We start from the raw sequence: 22,522 nt of genomic DNA on the forward strand, positions 1-22,522 counted from the left end.
ACATCTCTGGCTAGGGGAAATGAGAAGGACAGAAATGAGGAACAAAAGACAAACTTCTTGGCCCTTCTCTTCTTGTCCTTTACATAAACATAAACATGAAAATACACAAGTATAAACACACATACAGACACACACACACACACACACACACACACACACACACACACATTCCCATCCAAATAGCAATAGAAAAAAGTCTCATGAGATAAGTATTTAGATGACAAGCAATTTTATTTTGCAAAACAATCACTATTCAGCAACAAATACAATTGCAAATCTGATTGAAAAACATGAACTAACTACCACCAGCCACTGAAGAAAATGCCTCTCTATGGTAACAGGCTCTAGAATTGTCAGGAAAAAAACCCCATAGATTTGTAAGTTGTGTTTGAACATGTGGAACCCGGGCACAGGGGTGTGTGTTTTTTGCTTGTTTTTTTTTTTCCTCTTTGCTAAAGTTGAAGTGAATTGTTATGATTAACCTTTTCTGAATCTGAAAATAGGCAGCTTTGTTGCAGAGGGAATTGCTCCAGCTTACTCACCTAGGCTAGAATTCTAACTGTTTAATTTTAAACACATGAACTTAAGCTAAACTATTCTTGTTTTTGAAGGAATATATGGAATCTGTCTCCACATTTTATGAATTTACTTTCAGGCAGCAAAGCCACTTAAAAGCTAAACAATTGCCTTTTTTTTTCTTCTGGCTTAGAAATTAGAAAAAAAAATGCTTATTTCCAGTTGTGTTGGAATCAATTATGAGGAATAGTACTACAATAATACTTATGTAATATTATTTGGTGGCTAATATACCATTTCCTGTTGTAAATAGTAGGAAAAAATGTAAAGTCTACTATAGGTATTTGACTGCCTTTGTATTTTCCCAACTTTCATCAATTTTTTCTGTCCAGTCCTTTCAGGTCCTTGCCACTTAGTGCTACAGAGATCTTTTGCTTGTGAACAGGACTGGAGTCCATCACCCGGCTAACACAGCAGGTGAATCCAGAGAGAGTTGGTTCAAGTGAACACGGCCTTTGAAACTCTTCATGAATCTGGATCATGGTAATCGAAATGTTTCGTAGTTGTCGGTGATTCCAGAGAGAGTCGGTTCTTTTGCGAACACCGGCCTGGTAACTCTTCATGAATCTGGATTACTTAGGCAGTTACAGTGAGACTGGTTCTCAGTAGCCAAAGCCAGAGGAAAACTGGATATAGTGGGTCTAGGATGGGGCTCTGACGTCTAGACCACCAGATATGTTGTCTTCCTTGTTAGTATTGTGTTTGCAAAGCTTATGTTGAGTAGTGTTCTTGAGAGGGAAGACGAGGCTTGGCTTTTTTCAAGGGGCTTCAAGAGCCCTGTAACTTAACCTGTGTGTTTCCCTCTAGTCAGCAAAATTTGTTTCGTTTTTGCTGATTTTAAAAAGAATCATGATTCCTTCTGGGCAAGGCAGTTTACTCATTCTAAAGACCTTGTCAGGACTGGACAAGAAAAAAATAAAGACTTAAATGCCTTCTACTAACCTAACTCTGGACTTTTATATACAGGTAACTAAACTTGACCATCATAAATTGTTCTTCCTCTTTGTTTTTGTGTTTGTAATTTAAAAGCAGATCTAAAAAAAATGCTTGCATCACAGGTTAAAAACTATCCTGACCAGCTGGTGTTCAATTTCTTTTGGATTCCACAGTACCTTAGTTCCTAGCTAACACTATCAAAAGGCAAGAAAAATACTGCCAAGAATTTTTGTACTCATTGGTGGTACAGGGTCTGAGCAATGTGTTCCACACTACTAGTCTTCTTGCTTGTGCAACATAAAGGACTTTGATGTTCTACACCAGGAAATATTTCTGTGTAAATGCTAGTTTAAGAAACTCTACTCAGCACTTACAAGGCAGAAATTAGAAACTCATTGTTCCACTCAGGTTTTAAATTCACAAAATTTGCATCAAACAACTGACTGATACACAGGGTTAGACAGGATTGGAAGTGTATAAAAGCTTTTGGTTGCAAATTAATGAAGTGAAAGATTTTCTGTGTTTCTAGGGGAATTTACATTAATGACAATCTCAGGTGGGTCATTACACTACCCCTTCAGCTCCCTGTCTCTTCACCCTTTGTATTTTTGTTAGATGATATACACTAAAATGTTGCTGAAGCCTATACTTATCCTCTTCTCTCTACTATCACCCTCAAATTTTGAAATGGAATTAACTCAAAAGAAACAAGGAATCTCCCTGTCCTACTTCGACACTGTTTTAATTCTATCACTAAGATGAGGAATCTAAAAAAACATTTAAAATAGCAAAGAGCTTCCATAAAGGATATCATCCTCTGGCCCTATTTAGGGACAGCTCAGAAATGGACCATGGAAAATGTTTGTGAATGAGTTGAATAATCTGTGATTTGAATTAGTTGTTTCATGATTTCTAGACAAGGTAACTATAGATAGTATCAGAACAGCCCTCTCCCCTGAGAAACTAAACTAAGCTGTAGTATTTTTTAGTTGATTTAGTATTATAGCAGAGTCCTGAACAGTGAATCCATCAAATCAGACCCTGTATCTCCACTTTGCTTCTATACATACTTAAAAAATTATTTTTCTAATTGAATGCTTTTTTTTTTTTGCTATGTGGATAAATGTTCTATTTCAATGGGTGGCCACCTCTGATAGCCTAGCTAATTTAACAAGGATATGCCATCCTGAGGGGAATGACATTTTCTCAAATTCACTCTCTTGGATTCAACTTTAGCAAGTGAAAAAAAAGGTAAATAAATAAAAGAGGCTATCATCTCATAATTATAGGAGTAAAACTCAAATTACTTCTTAAATAAAATTATTTCAGAATCTCAAACCAACAATTTTTTGATCCTTTCATATATCCAGGCCTCCCCAACAAACTGTATGTTGGTGAAGAAAAACAGAAAAAAATAAAAATTCTAGCATTACAGAAGAGACTTGAATCTGGCACTATAACAGGGGCACGGCTTTTAGTTGTTACAGAAAGCAACTTCATGCTAAAAGTTTTTCTCTTTTTAAATTTTTTTTTTTGATAGGGAAAAAACCCCCTCTAACATCTACTTTCACATACCTAAAATTTCAACACCAAAGGGTGCAAGAGACACAGATACTGTGAATAATAAAGAAGTATAATATTCAAGTATATGAGGGAGTATCACAAATGGCCACAGAGAAATATATATATGTATATATATGTATATCTATAATACTGTATCAAACAGATGGAAAGGATGTGAAACTTGTAGTGTGGACACAAATCTAGCCAATTAACTGACATCCTAATCAGACACAAGTCCATATGGAAGTGCTCCATGTCTAATAGCTGCTCTTGTATATCACTTCCTCAAAAATACAGTTCAAGTGTTCTTCAACTACTTTTTTTAATTAGTTAAATAATTTATCAGAATCACCTATACACTGATTTAATTATCCAGGCCCCAAATGTTAATAACTTAATTGAATCTTTCTTCCCATTTATACAAAATAACACTTTTAAAACTTGTTTTTTTCTTATATGTTCTTCTGATCTTGTAATCCGACTCTTTAAATTTAATTTAACCTGTAATAAGTTACGAAAGGACAACCTTTGTTGCCCATAAACAGACCAGTGAAATGAGCAGCTTGGATATAACAAGGCTCTTCAGAAAATAGTGGATGGCCTTCAGGCACATGAAAGGTAAAAATGCATTTTTTTTATCATAGTACTCCATGCAAGACAGAGCAGAGCAACAAGAATCATCCAATGGAATATACTGCAATTGTACTCATGTAAAGCCAATGAGTCTTCCTGCGGCAAAAGAAAATTAGGTCAATTTCTTCACATACTTAAATTTGGGGGATTATTTTTATCAGAATGGTTATCAAAATCTTGGGATAAGATTTATTTTAGAATTTGTAAAGATTGAATATAACACCTGCTCTGAGCCCGCTCCTGCCAAGAGCTCATGACTAAATACCATTACTTCATTCAGTGTTAAATAAGACCGATTCATAAGCCCTGTTTAGCAAGGGCTGCGGTGACATCTTCGGCCAAGGTGGCAAGCTGGGGGGATTCGAGCAGGTTGATGCTTCCAGATGAGGAGACATTGCTGAGCCGCCTGGGAGAGGCCACACTGGATCTGCCCGGAGACTGTGTGATAATCTCAGCACCATGGTCGACGCGAGCCTTAGCGTGTTCTCTGAAGTTTAGTTTTTGGCTGTCAATCTGTTCAGGATGAAGAACATTGATTACTGATTTAGTCATCACAAATTGGAGTAGTCATTACAAACTGGGGTCCCTATTGTATGGATCTGATTTTCAGATGACCTCTATCTGGGATATCCCCATTCCTTGCCACACCTGCTCTTTCATTGAGGCTGATTTGATTTTTTATTTTTTTTAGGTTTTTGCAAGGCAAATGGGGTTAAATGGCTTGCCCAAGGCCACACGGCTAGGTAATTATTAAGTGTCTGCGTTTGGATTTGAACTCAGGTACTCCTGACTCCAGGGACAGTGCTCTATCCACTGCCATCTAGCCACCCAGAGGCTGATTTGATTTTTAAGAGATTTCATACCTTGACATTACCACCTCCAGGTATGTGGTGGGCATTGTCGAGTGATCCCACTTTAGCTTGTGCCTTTTCTTTGAAATCTAACTTCACACTTTCAATTTTCACACGGCCACCACCTATAGGAGACAGAAAGATTTTATATAAAAAACCGAATTTGCTTTGTGCATATCCCTTGTAAGAGAAGAGGTAGCCATACTTTTTAAAAAAAAAATTAGAATCAGACAAAACCAAACCACAGAATATTGTCACTTTACTTCATAGACACTGACTTTTTTTTAATCTGTAAAGAGAAGGATTTAGACTAGAAGTCTTCTAAATTTGTGATTATTACAGTTTCTATGGTCATAGTTGGGTCAGGAATCTTAAAAAAAAATCACCGAAGTCTATTAGCCCTCTGTCCTTTAAGATATAGTCAAATCCCATTAAAAATAACCATCAAAGGAAGCTGACATTATTCTTATGTTATATAATTTAATTTTTAATCTCCATTGTCTTTTCCCCTTCTCTATATTTCTAATCTGAATAATCAGAGTTAAGGTGCTGTTGTTCTTAATATATTTAATTTGCCTATAACTTAATTGAATGAATTCCGCAAACATAATATTTTTAGAAACTTAAGGAACTAAATGCTCCAGAAGGACAAAAGGAAGCAAGTCTGACCCTTCTGAGAAAATTATTTCCATTCTTAAACTCTTTTATTATTTGTTACCTGGCCTATGACGGATGTTCTTTAGGGACCCGCATTTGGATGTCACGTGGCTTAAGTCAATCTTCTTGGTAACAATTTGTATCTGCATAAATCATATTAGTATATTTTAGATAATTTAAATATATGGATAAACTGATGTTCAAATCCATAAAAAATTAGTGGAAAGCACACACATACACACACACACACACACACACACACACACACACACACACACACACTCCTAAATACATTTGGATAGAAAGGAAGGACCCAAGTATAAAAGTCCTGGAATAGAAGATTTTGTTAGTAGAAACAGCACACACCACAAGGATTGGAAACAACTGGATTAAGACAAGTTTTCATTCAATTAGAGAATTAGGCATCACCATGTTAGAGCCTCTTATAAGCAAAAACCCAGAGAAAGCAGAGGAAGATGAATGGTTAATACTGGAAAATATTGGAATATTAAAAAGTGTCATTTGTGACCAGTAAATCTCAGATATAAGTAGAATATAATGAATAGACTTCTTTCTAAAATATTAATAAGTGATCATACCTGGATCAATGGAACTACTTGAAAGCACCATGTAATAGTGACATGGTAATGCTTCAGTTCTTTTTCTTTTGCCTTTTTCTTTTGAGTATTTCTGCCCACCTAATCTTTGGAGATTGGAAGTTTTTCAATTTATTTTTCAGGTCATTTAGACTCCCAATTCAAATCTTGCTTCTTTTGCAATTTCATCTGCTATGCTTGCAATGGAACCAGTTGGTTGTGTTCATCTTGTCTTGCTTCAACTCTGCTATAACAGTATGCAGTATTTAACTACATAATCCCAGGACCAAGCTTTGTGTCCTTATCATTGTCCAAAGGAGTAAAGGGAAAAGGAGCCATGAGTAGCAGTATCTGGCACCCAGCAGTTAACCCATCCAACCCCTTTCATTAAACTCAACAGTGAGCAATGTATTGATCTCACAGTAATTATTCTTTAAAATGTGATAGTTCCAGGAACCAGCTGCTAGGGTGGGGATGTTACTTGATTGCTTCCCTCCCCTTCCTTTATTCTCATTTGACTGGTGAATGACCCATAGCTAGGAAAAACTTGGACATCTGGCTTTTATCACCTGCCATTTGTTTGAGGGAAATCAACCAGGAGGAAATCTGTATGCTGAAATATATGGAATAGATGGGATTGGTGTTTCTTCTCACCCCAAGAAAGACCCTTCCTTGTTCTTTGAGTTGTGAACTGGAGACATTTAATATCTTAGGTTTTTTTTTTTTTTTTTTGCAAGGCAAACGGGGTTAAGTGGCTTGCCCAAGGCCACACAGCTAGGTAATTATTAAGTGTCTGAGAGACTGGATTTGAACCCAGGTACTCCTGACTTCAGGGCCGGTGCTTTATACACTATGCCACCTAGCCTCCTGACATTTAATATCTTTGGAGTTATACTTTCCCATTCACCATATCATTTTATTTTAATGAGGGAGGGAAGGGCAAACTTCTAAGAGACAATTTACATAGAGATTTAAATTCTTTTTAAAAAATTATATGCAGAATTTATTTGATTACTTCTGTAATATTCCAAGTGAATAATAGAGGTGATTAACTTCTTTGAATATTTCTGTGATTATTAGTTTCTATCTCTAGTGCAAGTTGGACTTCCATAATTTCAATGGAATAGTTGGAACATGTGGCTCAGTTAGCTGGTATCGTATTTTTGCTGTAAGAGGAAGGAAGAGAGCACTGGACAAAGTCCAGTGAATCAAATGGTAAAGTAAATGGATTTGCTGTCCTCCTAGCTTGGTGGTATACCTTATGCAGTTTAATTTACTGGAAGATTTGTAAGTTTAATTTACTGGAAGACTTGTAAGATAGGACAGGAAACCCATTTACTCAACAGACAGGGTTGACATGCCACCAGACCAGGCTGACACATTAAACAATAGTGAGAAAGGGGAAAAGTGCTTGGGAAGGAGCAAGGCAGGAAAGGCGACAGAGGGCTGGCTCTTCAGATGGCTCACTCACAGTCAAGGACACCCTCCTAGGAGCAGCTTCTACTTACATTTCCACCCCCTGCAGAATGTTTGATGTTATCCTTGGAACCACATCTGGACTGAACCTCGCTAAAATCCATCTTCTTGTTTAAAATTCTAACCTAAAAGGAATCGGAGGGAACTTACTGCAAATGTCTTTCATTCTGGGGGGAGTAAGGAGAGTAGGAAGCCCGATTGATCCTACTTTTCCATGAGTGTTGAGCAAGTTTTAAGATGGTTGAGAACATATCTGTCTAAATATTAACTTGGCTAAAACTTGAGGAATCCTAATATTTTGTATCAACAGCTAGACCCTAAAAATACAGCAATGTTGTTTCTTTTTTTTAAACGTTATTATTTTCCTTTAGTGATTCCATTTTTTTTAAGGTTTTTGCAAGGCAAATGGGGTTAAGTGGTTTGCCCAAGTCCACACAGCTAGGTAATTATTAAGTGTCTGAGACCAGATTTGAACCCAGGTACTCCTGACTCCAAGGCCCGTGCTTTATCCGCTACGCCACCTAGCCACCCCAATGTTCTTTCTTAATTTTAAATTGGAAGACAAAATTAAGGTTGAACAGTAGCAGGTCAAGACAAGACTATTCCTTGGATTCAGCATAGTAGGGAGGTTCTTCAACATTTTAGAAAAGGTTTAGTACTAAGCCAGGGATTCAGGCCCTCACTATAGAGGTCTCAACAATCCAGTTAAAGTCTAAAACTTCAGTGACTCTGACATATTTCCTCTTTCTTATTTTTTTACTTAATAGAGCACTCTGAAGACTTGACTTTTCTGCTATTTAGCTTGCTGTTCAAGAAGCCCCTGTTTGCTTCACCTTAGGATTCCCTCTGATATTCATTATCTGATATTCAAGAGTTCTTTTTCAATGAAAAATGGCTGATTACCTTATTAAAAAAAAGTATGCTAGACAGTGTGAACATGGTAAAAGAGCACTAGATTTCAAAGCATGAGCCTGGATATGAATCATTACTGCTGTATCTGCTTTCAATGAGTTTCACTCTTCTAATCATCAGTAAGATAGGAATTATAATATTTATATTATCTTCTTTAGATAGTTGTTTGGAAGACTAATGAGATAAAGAATCAAATATAATTTATAGAATATTATAAAAATATAAGCTATAATCATCATTATTATTACTACTACTACTATTGTTCAGATGTGTTTAACTCTTCAGTTGCCGTCCATGGTAGGCTGATTCTGTCTAATGGTGCTTTCTTGGCAACATAGTAAAATGGCTTGGCATCTCCTTCTCCAGTGGATTAAAGCAAATAGAAGTCTGGCCAGGGTCACACAGTAAGTGTTTGAGACCAGATTTGAATTCAGCTTTTCCTGATTCCTGGTCAACACTCTATCCATTGAGTCATTTAGCTGCCCCCACTACTACCACTATGACTACTATCATTATTACCAAAGGGGAAAGAATACTGGTAGGCAACATGAAAGCATTCCATCTTATCAGTGGTTTCCTCTATAGAGATGGCTAATATGGTCAAACCAGCTTTGAAAGATTAGGATCAAAGATGGGGAAAAAGAGTAAAAACAATCCAAGATAAACAACCACAAATATTCTCATTTTGTACACACTGTTGTCAACTGATAAAAAAAATTATTTACTTAGAAAAATACAGGCATTCATTGATATAAATAATGGAATAAAACAAAATCCTGTCTCTCAAAACAACCTTCTTCCCCCCACTGATTTTTATTAAATATTTAATTTCATAGTCAATAATTGACTCCAACAAATTAGCTTTCTTGTAATGTCCTTTAACGTAAACCTTGAAACCTTTTCCATTCTTTTGTTGGATATTAGGTTACTTGTCCAATAGTTAGCAAGAAATGGATAGGGTAATAAGAAAGAGAGAGGAGAAAGCAGAGCGAATATCCTTCAGTCTTAAGTTATAATTGTCTTTGATATGATCTCCAAATCCCCTCTTCATCTCTTGTTGGAGCATCACCCCTTTTCTCAGCTGCCCAGAATGTGAATCACTCCCCATAATCTCCTAGCTTTACTGTACAGATACTAGATTTGGAATTCACTTTATTCTTTAAATCTGTCAGGAAGTCGGAAAGCTGGCTCACTGTTATAAATTGACCTAGCTTAACTTTTTACTTTCCATCCTCAACAAACTTCACTCTCTGCCTTCAACATGGGGAAGTATGATCAATTTAAAAATTTCAGTAGTCCTTGTTGCTTAGAAGCCAGGCTATTGATGTGAAAATAATAAGTTCTTTGTGATCTGTGTTGCATTATTGAGCATGATTGAAAGATGTAAAAATAGCACATAATTTAGTTAAATCTAGGGAGCTCTCAATAAATCATTTTGTAGGAACTCTCCATGAAGCCAAAAGCCAACTAATCCTAATCTACTTGAAGCTGCCAACTCTGACTCTTTCTATTATTTATTCTTTAGCCCTGGCTATTTCTTGGAAAATGTGGGTTGTAATAGGAAAAAAAGGGATTTTAAGGGGGGCTCTTGATCTCACTTGCTATTTCTACTTTTTCCCCCCAACATTGAGGAATAATTGAAACATCACATGCATTGGCAATATTTAGGAGGAATTGTTTTCCACCTTCTAGAGAAACAAGCACAAAAACTCAAACAGAAACATATTCCATTAGGCTTTTAGGCTGATATCACAACAGAGGGAGAAAACAAGAGATGAAAATGCAAGATAAAATTGAACTGAAAGACTAACATTGCCCAGATGGTCTGTCCCCTGCAGGGAAACATCACCAACACCTCTTTTCAGTGACTCCAAGAAAGGGCCTAATTTTAAAATGGAAATTCAGAAGGCAAGATGACTAGACTTGGCTGTAGGGCATATAATGAAAGCCCTTTTTATTTTTAAAGTGATCACAAGCAGAGTCTGAATTTAATAATAAACCTGACTTCCTTGGAAAGGCATAGTATTAACTCTAGATAGTTGCACAGATTCGAATGAACAAATATATATTTCAACTTTCAGTGAAAAACTGTTTTCTATACTATTTGTTTTCCTAAAAGTATGCCATTCAGATGGTATCTTCAGGGGCCTCATTAGTCTGTATATGAAATAGATGTCATCTGAATTCTTCCAGTACCTTTTAGACAAAATGCGGCTTAAAAGATCCTTCAAAGCTCTTTGCTTGTATTTGACTTGTTAGCTAAGGAAACACAATCAGTAAAAAGAAGAAGTGATTGATTCAGTGAAAGAATATTTTGTTCTTTATGAGGATAATGTTCCTATTTACTCACTAAATATTAATATTTTAAATTTTGATTGTTGATAATTTGGTCCAAAGAACCAGTTATTGAATGAGAGAAGGTGCTAAGAGATTCTGAAGTCATTAATAGAAAATTATTAAATAGTAAAGGATTTGCCCAGATATCCTATGGAAGTCTCTTCAATTATCCTCTTTTTTCCTCCAATTTACAGGTCTAATTCCTTTTCCTCTCTTGTAACTTAGCACTGAATATGAACTCTTTAGATGTCTTAGAAATGACAATAATTTTGTTAATGTATATTTTGTTAAGGTTATAGTGTCATGGTGTATATGTTTTCTCTCTCTCTTTTTTTTTTTTTTTTTTTTTTTTTGCAAGACAATGGGGTTAAGTGGCTTGCCCAAGGCCACACAGCTAGGTAATTATTAAGTGTCTGAGGCCAGATTTGAACTCAGGTACTCCTGACTCCAGGGCTGGGTGCTTTATCCACTGTACCACCTAGCCACCCTTTATGTTTTCTCTTTTGAAAAAAATGAAGGATTCTATTTATTTCCTGAGACTACGGGCTCACTTCATTTTCTTGACAATATGTTATCACTTTAGATGCTACATGTGAAAACGTGAGTAGCACAGTACATATAGGGCTACACTCATCAGTCTTGTCCTATATATTGGAAGTAAGTTTATTGTTCTTTTTCCTATGCAGGATTTTTCATTGGATATGACAAGTTCCAGTCTAATGCTTTTCTCTAATCAGCTGACTACTGTGAAATTCTCCCAGCTTTGCTGGAGGAAATGTCTGACTCTCCAGGACTATAGACTTCTCAAGGCTCAGTTAGCAGCGTATTCTCCCGTTGGATGAAATCATTTCAGAAAACAGAAAAAAAAGCATGCCTGGTGAGGTCCTATCACAGAGTAATTTTCTGATAAAAACTGTCAGTTCCTATTCTCTAGGCTCTAAATAGAGAACAGTTTTTCAGGCACTTAGATGTCAATTGACCCTATATTTTATAAAATATCTCTTAAGGGAAAGAAAACAGTCTGAACAAATCTTTCAAATGTGCATGCTTAAATAGCAGGTGAATGAATATACCAGACCTTTGTGTGACAAAGCAGCCAATTCTCTGATGTTAGTGAATGGGGAAGCAGGAGATGGAGCATTCATAGGAATATAGAATAAGGGTTTTAGAACTGGAAAGGAATTTTAAATCCATCTTTTCCAATTTTCTAACTTTATTACTGAGCTTCACCATGGCAAAGTGATTTCCCCAAGTTCTCTAAAGGTAATGAGTGGTTTAGGTAGGATTTCGACCCAGGGCTTTTCACTAGAAATGAAGTATTCTTCCTCCCTGGATACACTGCCAAATGATTTTTAACCTATATGTTAATTCAATAGACATTTATGAAGCATCTACAATGGCAAGGCATTGTGTTAAATTTTGGAGTTGAAAGAATAACACAAGACCTACCCTCTGCTCTCAAGAGAGCTTACAGTCTATTGGAATGATAGATCCTTATATAGATTAATATAACAGAGAATCAAGTGTTATACTTGATGGGAACACAAAAGAGAAGAGGAGTGTTCAAGGTATATCTGAGCAGAGAGGAATCATAGAAATTGTCACAGAAGAAGCAACACTTAATCTAAATTCTGATAAAAGGGAATACACAAATCAGAAAGGCAAAGAGGAAAAACAGAAAAAAATCAACTCACTGATAAATCACTAAGTCCTTATGTCCCAAGAGTGTAAGAATAAAATGAGAACATAGATATTAAGTGCTTTGTAAGTCTTAAGGATTTATAAATAAATGTTGGCTGTTATGATTGTTGTTGTTAACTTTTTTCTTTCTACTTTTTAATGGAAGAAGAGAGTGAAGAATGAGAGGCCTTTCATCACAAAACTAGACAATTAAAAAAATTGCCAGATTGCAGGATCATTGAATTTAGATACAAGAAAGCAAGAAAACTGAGTCAGAGAAATTGTATTTGTCCAAAGTTATACAGGGAGTTGCAACAGGATTCGGATTCAGTACCTATTATATCATTCCTCAACTCCAAAAATCTTCAATTGTTCCCCTTTTCTTAGTGAGCAAAACCAAAACTCCTTGATTTGGTATTAAAACCTTTCTACTATCTGGGTCTAATTTACCTTCTCTGACTTGCATTTTTTTTTTTAGGTTTTTGCAAGGCATTGGGGTTAAGTGGCTTGCCCTAGGTAATTATTAAGTGTCTGAGGTCAGATTTGAACTCAGGTACTCCTGACTCCAGGACCAGTGCTCTATCCACTACACCACCTAGCTGCCCCTGATTTGTATTCTTAACTAACCAAATTTGTATCCTCACTAATCAAACATGAACATTCTCTGTTCCTTCAATGTATCTGAAGCTTTCCCATTTTCCTACTTTTTGCTTATGTTATTTCCTTCCATCTGGAGTACCTTTTCCCACATCTCTTCCTTTAAAAATCCTACCCATTCATTCTCCAAAACTTAGCCCAAATGTCATCTTAACTTTCCTTTCTCAATCAGTTTCCATTTTCTCTAAACTTCTAGAATATCTTGTATTATTTTTATAATATTATATCACACACTATAGTGTAGTATTGGTGTCTGGATAGAAAAATGAAAAGACTAAAGAGCAGAAGTTTACAAATATCCAAGTTTGAACTTGATTTTTCATGACTTTATAAATTATTCTCCTCGAAAATATAGTTTAGATTTGTATTTGTATTCTGATAAAGATTTAGAGGACCTGGATTGCAATACTGTCTCAAGTAGCAGCCATCAGCATTTTATGAATTTTTCCTTTGTTCTCTTGTATTGGCATCCTTTCCTTATAAGAACAGTTCTCTTCTTCTATTCATATCCCTCTCCTCCTGCAATAAGACCATTCTAGAGAGATTGGTTCTGTCCCTATGATAGCTCCTGTCTAGAAACAGAAGTCTGATATTAGGCTATCATACCCCCTTATCTTTAATTCATTTAGACTTCTTTTTTCCCAGGTAGATCAAGAATGAAAACCTCTGTAATTACTGGTAAAAGTGCTGTTCTTTCCCTGTTTTCTGTTTAAATATTTATCTGAAGCACATTTTCATGGCTGTAACCTTCATTTTTAATAACAAGTCATTCATTCATATCAGATGAACATCAGACAGTTTACATTGAGAAGAAATTCAGACAAGAATAAATTAGATCTGAAAATGGAAGTTCATAATGTTCTTTTTTGAAATTATTTCAGTAAGAGCCTTGTAGTCAGGTTAAATTCAATTTTTGTTTACAGGACTTTTTTTTACCAGCTCTTATGAAACATAACTTAAGTTTAATTTTCTTCCAAGTTAAGAGACCATAAAATTGCATTGTTCTTCTATTCTAATGCAACCATGTGTTTGGGACACTAATTTTATTTTTATTTTTCACCTTTCCCCCCCTTTATGTCTGATCTTCATCTTGCTTATGATATCTGGTGATAAGATTTTTTTTTCTGAAAAGCAGAAATAAGAGAATGGTTGGAAATTGCAAGAGGTAAACTTAGAAAATTGCTATTAGGAAAAGAATTAAAGTTATACAAAAGTGGCTGCTTCAATTAAGAAGTGGATTCTTTTCCAGTGGAGGTCTTTAGAAGGATGCTGATGGACATTTGTCCACCATTTTATAATTGGAATTCCTCCTGAGTTTGGTTTATAATAGATGATCACTTTTCCCACACTAAAATTCTGGGTATTTGTAAGATCAAACCATAACCAGGTTCATTTGCATAATTTCCCAACCAAATTAACTAGACATAGGTTAATATTTGTCCATTAAAACTCACTTTACAGGTAATTTCCAGACATGTCAATGAAAAGAAGGAGAAATAATATGTATCTTACACGTGTCATTCACTAAGTTAAATGCTCTACAGATATTATCTCAGTAGTAACCACTCCATGAGTTAGGTTCTATTATAATCTCCATTTTATAGCTGAGGAAATTGAGGCAGACAGGTTAAGTGATTTGTTCAGGGTCACACAGATAGTAAGTGTCTGAGGCTGGACTTGTCTCAGGTATTATTGATTTAAGGTTCTACTGTATGTGCCAGCTAGTTGCCTCCAAGGGACAATAGTTTCATTAGTCTTCTTTATGTTATAGTGCTGTCTCCTGTTAGTCAAAAATTCTTTGGTTTTGAAAAAACAAGTTCCCCAACTCTTTGACTTAGGAATGTTCTTTATAAACACATATTTCCTTGAAAATGTTAACCTTAAAAAGGTTGAAGCAATGTATTGAATTTATTTAGCACCTCTTGCCTGAATATTTTAATACCATTCACTTATGGAGTTGGGTTTAATGTTCTTAAATAAGTGGGACTAAAGGATGTCAGTCTCTACAGTAAAAAAAATGCCTTTCTTTCAGGATGTTTATATTTTGCTTTGGAGATGATGACTACACAAGAAATATTTCTTATTATTGAATTTAACTAAGATGTGTACTTTACAAGATTTTGAATTCTGTTAATTAATCTAAAACTCCTGTATGAACTGAGATTGTATATTTTCATTTTTTTCACCAAATCTGATGAGTTTCACTCTGTTCTCAGCTTAAAGGATTTCATTTATGGCTACTTGCAAAACTCCATGTATCTTAAACTATTATCTATTTCATTAACCACAGAATTATTTCTTTGAATAGTGCCATTTCTTCAAGAGGAATAAAAAAAATCACATTAACAGTGTGGTACAGGAGGAAATCTGTCTACTAATAATTTAATTCTGTTAGTCCTGTCTATTGCTAAAACTTCTATATAATGAGAAAATCTGGATGTGATTTAGCTTGGACAAAAATGAAGCTCTTCCCTTCAGGATGGCAGTAAGGATTCAAGACATTTTTAGATTGTCTTTGAGAACTGAATGTTCCCATATCTATTAATTGCTAGGGAATAGATGAGTAACTTTTCTTAGTTATTTGTATGTTTATCTGAGTATAGGTTGGATCCCCTTGTGATGTCTATAATCCTGGAGAAAATCATTAATTTAGCAATTATGTACTACAAACCTATGATTCTCAAGCCACTAGACTAGATGCTGTGGGATAAGGATGAATAAATCATGATTCTTCCCAGTAATGAACTTAAAATGTCAAAGAAAAGACATGACATCATATAAATATTTAAATGTATCTCTGATCTCATAAATTTGGATGTTATCTCCATACAAATAGCAATTCATCCATCTCTGCATATCCTCTGTGACTTTTGTCTATAAATTTCCATAGGTTTGCTGTATAGGGTCCATTCAAATTTCTAAATCTTTCCTCATTTTCATCTGAGATTGTGAGGCATCCAGTGGACTTTTCTCTATTTAAAAATCTTATTTATTTAAGGCTCTGGGGTTAAGTGACTTTCCCAAGGTCACACAGCTAGGTAATTATTAAGTGTCAGAGGTCAAATTTGACCTCAGGTCTTCCTGACTCCAGGGCCCGTGCTCTATCCACTGCACAATCTAGATGCTCCTAGCCATTGGAGTTCTCAATCTGTCTACCTGATGAACTCATCATCTTTTCCTATTTTTCTTGGTGACATCTTTCACCTTTCTCTATTATTTTTCAAGGATCTTCATAATTGGTTATCTTTTGCAGGTCAATCATACCATGTTTCTCTCCACCACTTGTGGTTTTCATTTTCAGGCATTTAGAGATTGTTGTGTTCTAGGTTTCATAGAAATACAAAGGCAGTAGAATACTGACATGAAAAAGATCTACCTTAATTTACAGGAGATTTGCAAATTATTGAAGGAAATCCAGTCCCTTCTCCTTTTCTATTTCAAAATGTCCATTGGTAGTGCCTGTCAGGATCAGGAACTGTTTTTATATGACAAATTGCAAGAGTTTTAATAAGGGTTTTTGTAATAGAAAAGGAAAAGAAATAAGTCTTTAATGACATATAAAGTATGTAATTACAGGAGACCCCCAAATCTGCATCTCTGTATGATCTAGGCAATTCTTCCTTATACTTAGATATTCCATAAGTACTTGAAATACTAAATGTTTAAAATTGACTCCAATTTTTCTTTCTACTCTCCAGTCCTAGTTCCTCTTCTTCCTTGTTTATACTCAAAACCTCATTATTTTCTCCCTCTGTCCCTCTGTCCCTTCCCATATTGTTCCAGTACCTAAGCCATGACAATTTTAGGCTTTACTATTCAAGAGAATTACATTAAATATCTCAGCATGCATCTCTTATGCAGGATTTTCTGGAGAATATGGAAGTATATTGAACAGGATCACAAAATGGTGCATGAAATATGCACCAATGGATGGCTTCCACATCAATGAGTTCACAAATTCATCAAAGTACTTTTCACTTAACTATTGGGAAGGCCTCCTGAGAGACAGTATAGCATACTGAACAAAGGTGATCAAATGTGGAGTTGAAGCCCCAAGATCCAAGACCCAAAGTCACTCTTATAGTTTTGGGATGGTTACAACCTTTCATAGAAAATTCCTCATCTGTATAATGGAGATGATAATATTTATGTTACTTGATGAGTGGGTGTTCTGAGAATAATGCTTTGTTTTAATAAATGTTGGTTGTTACTGACTGGTCTACCTCTTCTATTCCTTCTCAGATCCAACTTGTACATAATATTTCTAGATTCATATTTCCCAGATACAAGATCTAATTAGGTTTTTTTTCTCATTTAGAAACTTCAATAGAAGTTTTGGTAAACTTAGTGTTAAAAACTCTACAAAGTTTGGCAGGAATTTTTTTCTTCTCAACTAATGTCCTACTATTCTCTAATTTCTTATGCAACTGTATTTTCTCATTCCCTAATCCATTGGGGCTTTCTCACATATACAAGCATACAGATTTTTGTGTCCACTGCCTCTAATGCTTTCCTTCCTCTAACCACTCTCTACCTGTGGAAATATTGCTCATTCCTCAAGCTCCAGCTGTGACATTTATTTTTTTCCATGGTCTTCCCACCCCAAAGGACTTTTTTTCTCTTTTTTAAATTCCAACTTTTTATGATTTGTATCTAATCTCTTTCTTGTTGGTACTTTTCATTGTTTCTTGCTATCTATCCAACTAACTTATAAGCTATATATTAATCATCTGTTTTTCTGCAATGTTTTGCAAAAAAAAAGGTGATGATTGAATAAAAGAATATAACTGGAGTATCTGACTACTAAGTAATGTGGCAGCTCTTGACTGGCCTCTTGTAAAGCTTGATAGATATTAATAACATATACCCATCACTGAGTCCAATGGCTAAGGATATTGCTGACTGATCTCTTAATTTCTATTAAAATTAAATTCTTTCTGGGTGGGTAGACAAAAGATAAAGGATCAATCTTTACAAAATGTACAAAGAAAGAATTGTTTTCCTTTGAGTGACTATTTGAATTTGATGTGGAAAAAAAGGAAAACGTTCAAAGGAAATCTCTTGTCTGATTCGAAAAATACAATTGCTGACATAATTTTTTTTATCTTTTGAAGAACTAAGAGTTAGAATGATTATTGAATGGCAGAAGTAAAATACAACTCAGGGAGGGCTTCAGAATGGTTTTGTTTGTGTTATTTGTGAATTTAGGTTTTATAACAAGGGAAAGAAGCCTAATGCATGCCTTATTCTGCCCTATTTATTCTGTTAGCACAGATAATTAACTAATTTGTTAATTTGGTGCTATTGATGATAATAAGGAGTAATAATAGACCACTCTGAATAATTAGTTATGTCTACTGCAAATTTAGAATATGCTTTTAGTTTTCCTAAAGATTTTTTTTCTCTTCCCTTACCTTTCTGTTTTCCACTGCTTTCTAAAGAAGGTACATAAGGAGGTAGATTCAAGATGTCTTCTCACAAAGGGCCAGAGAGCTGGGCAGCCAGGTGGTGTGGTAGATAAAGAGCCACATCTGGGGTCAGGAAGATCTGAGTTCAGATCTGACCTCAGACACTTAAACTACGTGTCTGACTTTGAGAAAGACACTTAATATGTTTGCCTCAGTTTCCCCATAAGGATAACACCTATCTCTTAGGTTTGCAGCATCAAATGAGAAAATAATTGTAAGGTGCTTAGCATATAGCAGACACTATGTAATTGTTAGCTATTATTACTGGGTTAGAGTAGTTAAGAATATAATAGCAGACTAGGTAACACACTTGGTGCCTAAATCATAAAGGAAATGAAGAAGGATAGTGGAGAGAAGGTTGGATTTGGTGTCAGTGGTTCTGAAGCCATTTTTTACATGTGTGATTTTGGGAAAAGTATTTGACCTTTTTTCTGGGCTATTTTAGTCCAACATGTGCCATTTTAGTCCAAACTTCTCATATTAAAGTCCTTGGGAAACTGAAGCCCAGAAAAAAAGGTCAAATCCAAGAATATTCATCTTTCAACCCCACTATTTCAGGGAGTTGCTGTCTGCTATCTCTATAATAAAATAGGAAACATCTTCAGAACCTTCACACATGTCCCCATGGATTATTTAATTATTTAAGGGACTCACTTCAATGATACCAGTTGAACATCTCCATGATTTAGCAGATAATTAACTACTCCTGCCTATTTTCTCTTACCTGACTTTTCCTGGGTCACAGACACATGGTCCAATTCTTCTATCACCACCACCACCATGACCATCACTATAACCACCACCACTAGCTAGGTAGCATTTATATATCTAGCTAGTATGTGGCAGGGACAGCTGTGTGGCACAGCAGATAGAGTGCTGAACCTGAAGTCAGAAAGACTCATCTTGAAGACTTGACTTCAAATTTGTCTTGGATATTAGCCAGCTGTGTGATTCTGGGAAAGTCATGATCCTGTTAGTCTCAGTTTCTTTATCTATAAAATGACTTGGAAAAGGAAATGGTTAAAGGATTCCAGTGTCTTTGCAAAGGAAATCTCAAATGGGCTCATGAAGATTTGGACAAGACTAGAAAATGACTTGACAACAACAACTAAGTGCTAGACATTGCGCTAAGCAGATTTACAAATATTACCTCATTTTATCTTTATAATAACCCTGTGAGGTGGGTGCTGCTATTATCCCTATTTTATTGTTGAGAAAACTGAGGTTAACAGAGGTTAAGTTGCTTGCTCAAGGACACATATTTAATAATTGTCTTAGACCAGATTTGAACTCATGTCTTTCTAACCCAAGATACTGACCTCTATACACTGGGCTTCACAGCTGCCTCCATCATACTGGAAACCTATCCACTTTAGTTGTCCCTATCAGAAAATATATATTCCCTGATTTAAGCTCAAGAACCCCAAATCACCCTTATGACTAGATGAAATATCAAAATATAATTTAATGAAGGCTTTCCTACCAAACAATACACAAATGAACTAAAGACAATTTTCCATTCATTAGGTGATGCTTGTTGAAAAATTATACTTCAACATAATCTTACATACCATAGATTTTGTCTTGCTGTTCTCTCCAGGTCTTATCTTCATAAGCCTGCTTGCATTATGATTTAGAATTATGTTTTTAACTCCTTTAATATTTTTTCTCTTCTTTTATTTCTCTCTCTCTCTCTGTTGTGAATTTTTGATCCTTTAGAAATATTATTCATGTGCAGCTCCAATTCATGACAAAGACCCTTAGATATGTTCATGGACAACCATGAAAAAAGAATTTTCTTTCTTCTGTATCGCTTCTACATTAATTAATTGGTCTTCTTTGTTTTCATGAAAGTTAAGAATAACAAGAACACGAAAAGCTTTTCATCAGTTATTCCTTTCATTTCTCTTTCCCCTGACAGCCATTTTAAGAAAACAGTATAATCAACATATTGCAAAGTCTTCATTATGTTCTTTTTCCCCTTTCTGGAAGGTACTTTTATTCACTGGAGTAGTAGATACATACCTAAAGGAAAACTGCCCCTTTATTTTGACATTAAGGATATACTGGTTAAGGACAAAAGTCAGCCAAATGCCTCCTGATTAGCATAGCAAGAAAGGGAATCTCTCCCTATTTCTCTCAACTTTAAAATCTCAGTGGTCAGGAAAGAAGACAAGAAATAAAACATTTTTTTTTCCTTGAAGAGATCACCCCATCACAATATATACTGAATTTTCAACTTTCTTCCTTTTCTCCCCCCGCCCCCCAAAAAAGCTAAATGAAATTTATAGTTAATTATCTAAGGGGCCTGAAGGCTTAAGTCTTACCATCTGTTTCTTGATATGTTGAGCTAGAAAATGCTTCCTGTTTGGTTAGTGAAAATTCATAATGCTGGTGTTTTGAATTTGCTCTATTCCCAGTTCACTTGGAAGTTGGAACAAGATTTTATTACAGGTTAAAATTTACCTCCAAGGAAAGGAGAAATTATCTCCAAATGACATATTAAGATGATATAATTGTATTTTTTACTATAATTCCTGTAATTTTCTTGACCAAATTTGTTAGGATTTTTAAAATTATGATAATCTCTAATAAAACTTCATTTTTGCTTCTGTGTATTAATACTTTCTAAAATTATCAGGTATCAAATAACACAGTAGAAAGCAGCTCAGTGCAGATACTAAAATTTCACCGAGAAGACAAAGAAAAAGGGAGAAATAAAGTAAGCAAAAATGTACAATTCTGCTAAAAGTTGGAAGATAACCAACAAAACTCATAGGGAAACACCTCATCATTTTCTTTCATTTACACATTTCAGGAGCATTTTGGGAAAACAACAACCATCTATTTTTAAATTTCCAAGTCAAATTCTACTAGAAATTGGTGTTCCAAATATCATAGCCTCTTCTTAGTTCCAGTGATATTTCTTTTGTATATTACACATACTTCCCTTGGGATCATAGCAAAAACAGATTCTGCTGAATCTTAACACTTTTCAGAATATAAAATGGAAAATGAAATATGCTTAGAAAAATGACAGGAATTGAAAAGAATGATGGAAACTCAAGTTTTCCTAACAAAAACCTGAAACCATAGTCATTAAAACTATAATTTTACCTTTGATAAATATGAGTTCAGGCTACTTTCAGAAATTAATTATTAATATAAAAATAATCAGAAATTTGAATAATTTCTAATATTTGAGTATGTGCTTTCAATTTACAGCATGCTAATTGTCATGATGGCAAGATTTTCCAGACATTTTCAATGCTTATTGGTTTTAATCTAATGCAATTTGGACTGGAGTATAAGAACAAAAATTTTGGGTGATTCTAGTTTAACAGTATTTTAAGTGTTCTTTGTCTTCTCTATTCATTATTTTACAAAGATAAGTTTGGCCTGAATTTATTTTGAATAATTTTTTCTTCTCTTAGTTATAGATAGGGATTCTTAATCTTCTTTTAAAAATATTATTTTTAAACACATAAAAGAAATACCTAGGATTTCAAAGAAATCAGTTATACTGAAGTATAGTTTTAAAATATTAAAAACAATTTCAAGGACCCAAGGTTCTAAGCTCCTTGTTAGGATAATCTTATAAATCAACAATTAGTAAGCATTTATTAAATGTTCATTTCTTCATTCATGCTGTCATCCCTTCAACCATTCATCATGAGTCTGTGCTTAGAGTTACAGGATCCAAGAGAGGTACAATCCACAGCCCTTATTTATGTAGCCCCAGTTAATTATGAACAGCTCAAGGGCAGGATCCTCCTCCCAGCACTTTGTACTGAGCCTAACCCATCACAGCAGATGTTTAATAATTGCCTATTGATTGATTGATTTTTTATCTCTTAAATCAAAATAAACTTTGTGATCTTTTGATAATCTCCCTGAGCACTCCAAGAAAAAGACACAAATCTATTTCAACACTCTGAGGGTGACTTTGCATACATAATATATTTAGCAGGCTATTTTCAAGTATTTGAACATCCTGCTATAGGACCACAAAAAGATTTTGGGAGGGTATGAGACTGTCCTTAGAAGAAAGAATAAGATCAAAACCTTGGCTCAATCCCTCCCCCATCCATTTTCCATTTCTTTCTTTGGGAACTCTAATCAAATAATTTCTTTGCTATTGGAAAGGGAGTAAGAATAAAACTACCCTAAAGCTCCATTC

At 35.0% G+C, this 22,522-nt stretch overlaps 1 protein-coding gene across 12 annotated transcripts in view; it reads right to left on the bottom strand.

Annotated features, from left to right (window-relative positions):
• Window positions 1–224: 224 nt before the first annotated feature.
• The window catches only part of MAP2 (microtubule associated protein 2), a 344,929-nt gene continuing 322,631 nt past the window's right edge, over window positions 225–22,522 (bottom strand). For 8 of the 12 annotated variants that reach the window (XM_074191477.1, XM_074191482.1, XM_074191479.1 and 5 more), the window contains 4 exons: window positions 7,321–7,413; window positions 5,278–5,359; window positions 4,572–4,684; window positions 225–4,221 (listed from right to left, as the gene is read on the bottom strand). In XM_074191477.1, the coding sequence (XP_074047578.1) occupies window positions 4,006–4,221; window positions 4,572–4,684; window positions 5,278–5,359; window positions 7,321–7,413 (504 nt within the window). In that variant the 3' untranslated portion in view covers window positions 225–4,005. The remainder of the gene's footprint in view (window positions 4,222–4,571; window positions 4,685–5,277; window positions 5,360–7,320; window positions 7,414–22,522) is intronic. The other 4 variants (XM_074191481.1, XM_074191480.1, XM_074191483.1 and 1 more) reach the window with 3 other exon arrangements.

This window comes from Macrotis lagotis, chromosome 6, assembly GCF_037893015.1.
Source record: "Macrotis lagotis isolate mMagLag1 chromosome 6, bilby.v1.9.chrom.fasta, whole genome shotgun sequence".
Classification (NCBI taxonomy): domain Eukaryota; kingdom Metazoa; phylum Chordata; class Mammalia; order Peramelemorphia; family Peramelidae; genus Macrotis; species Macrotis lagotis.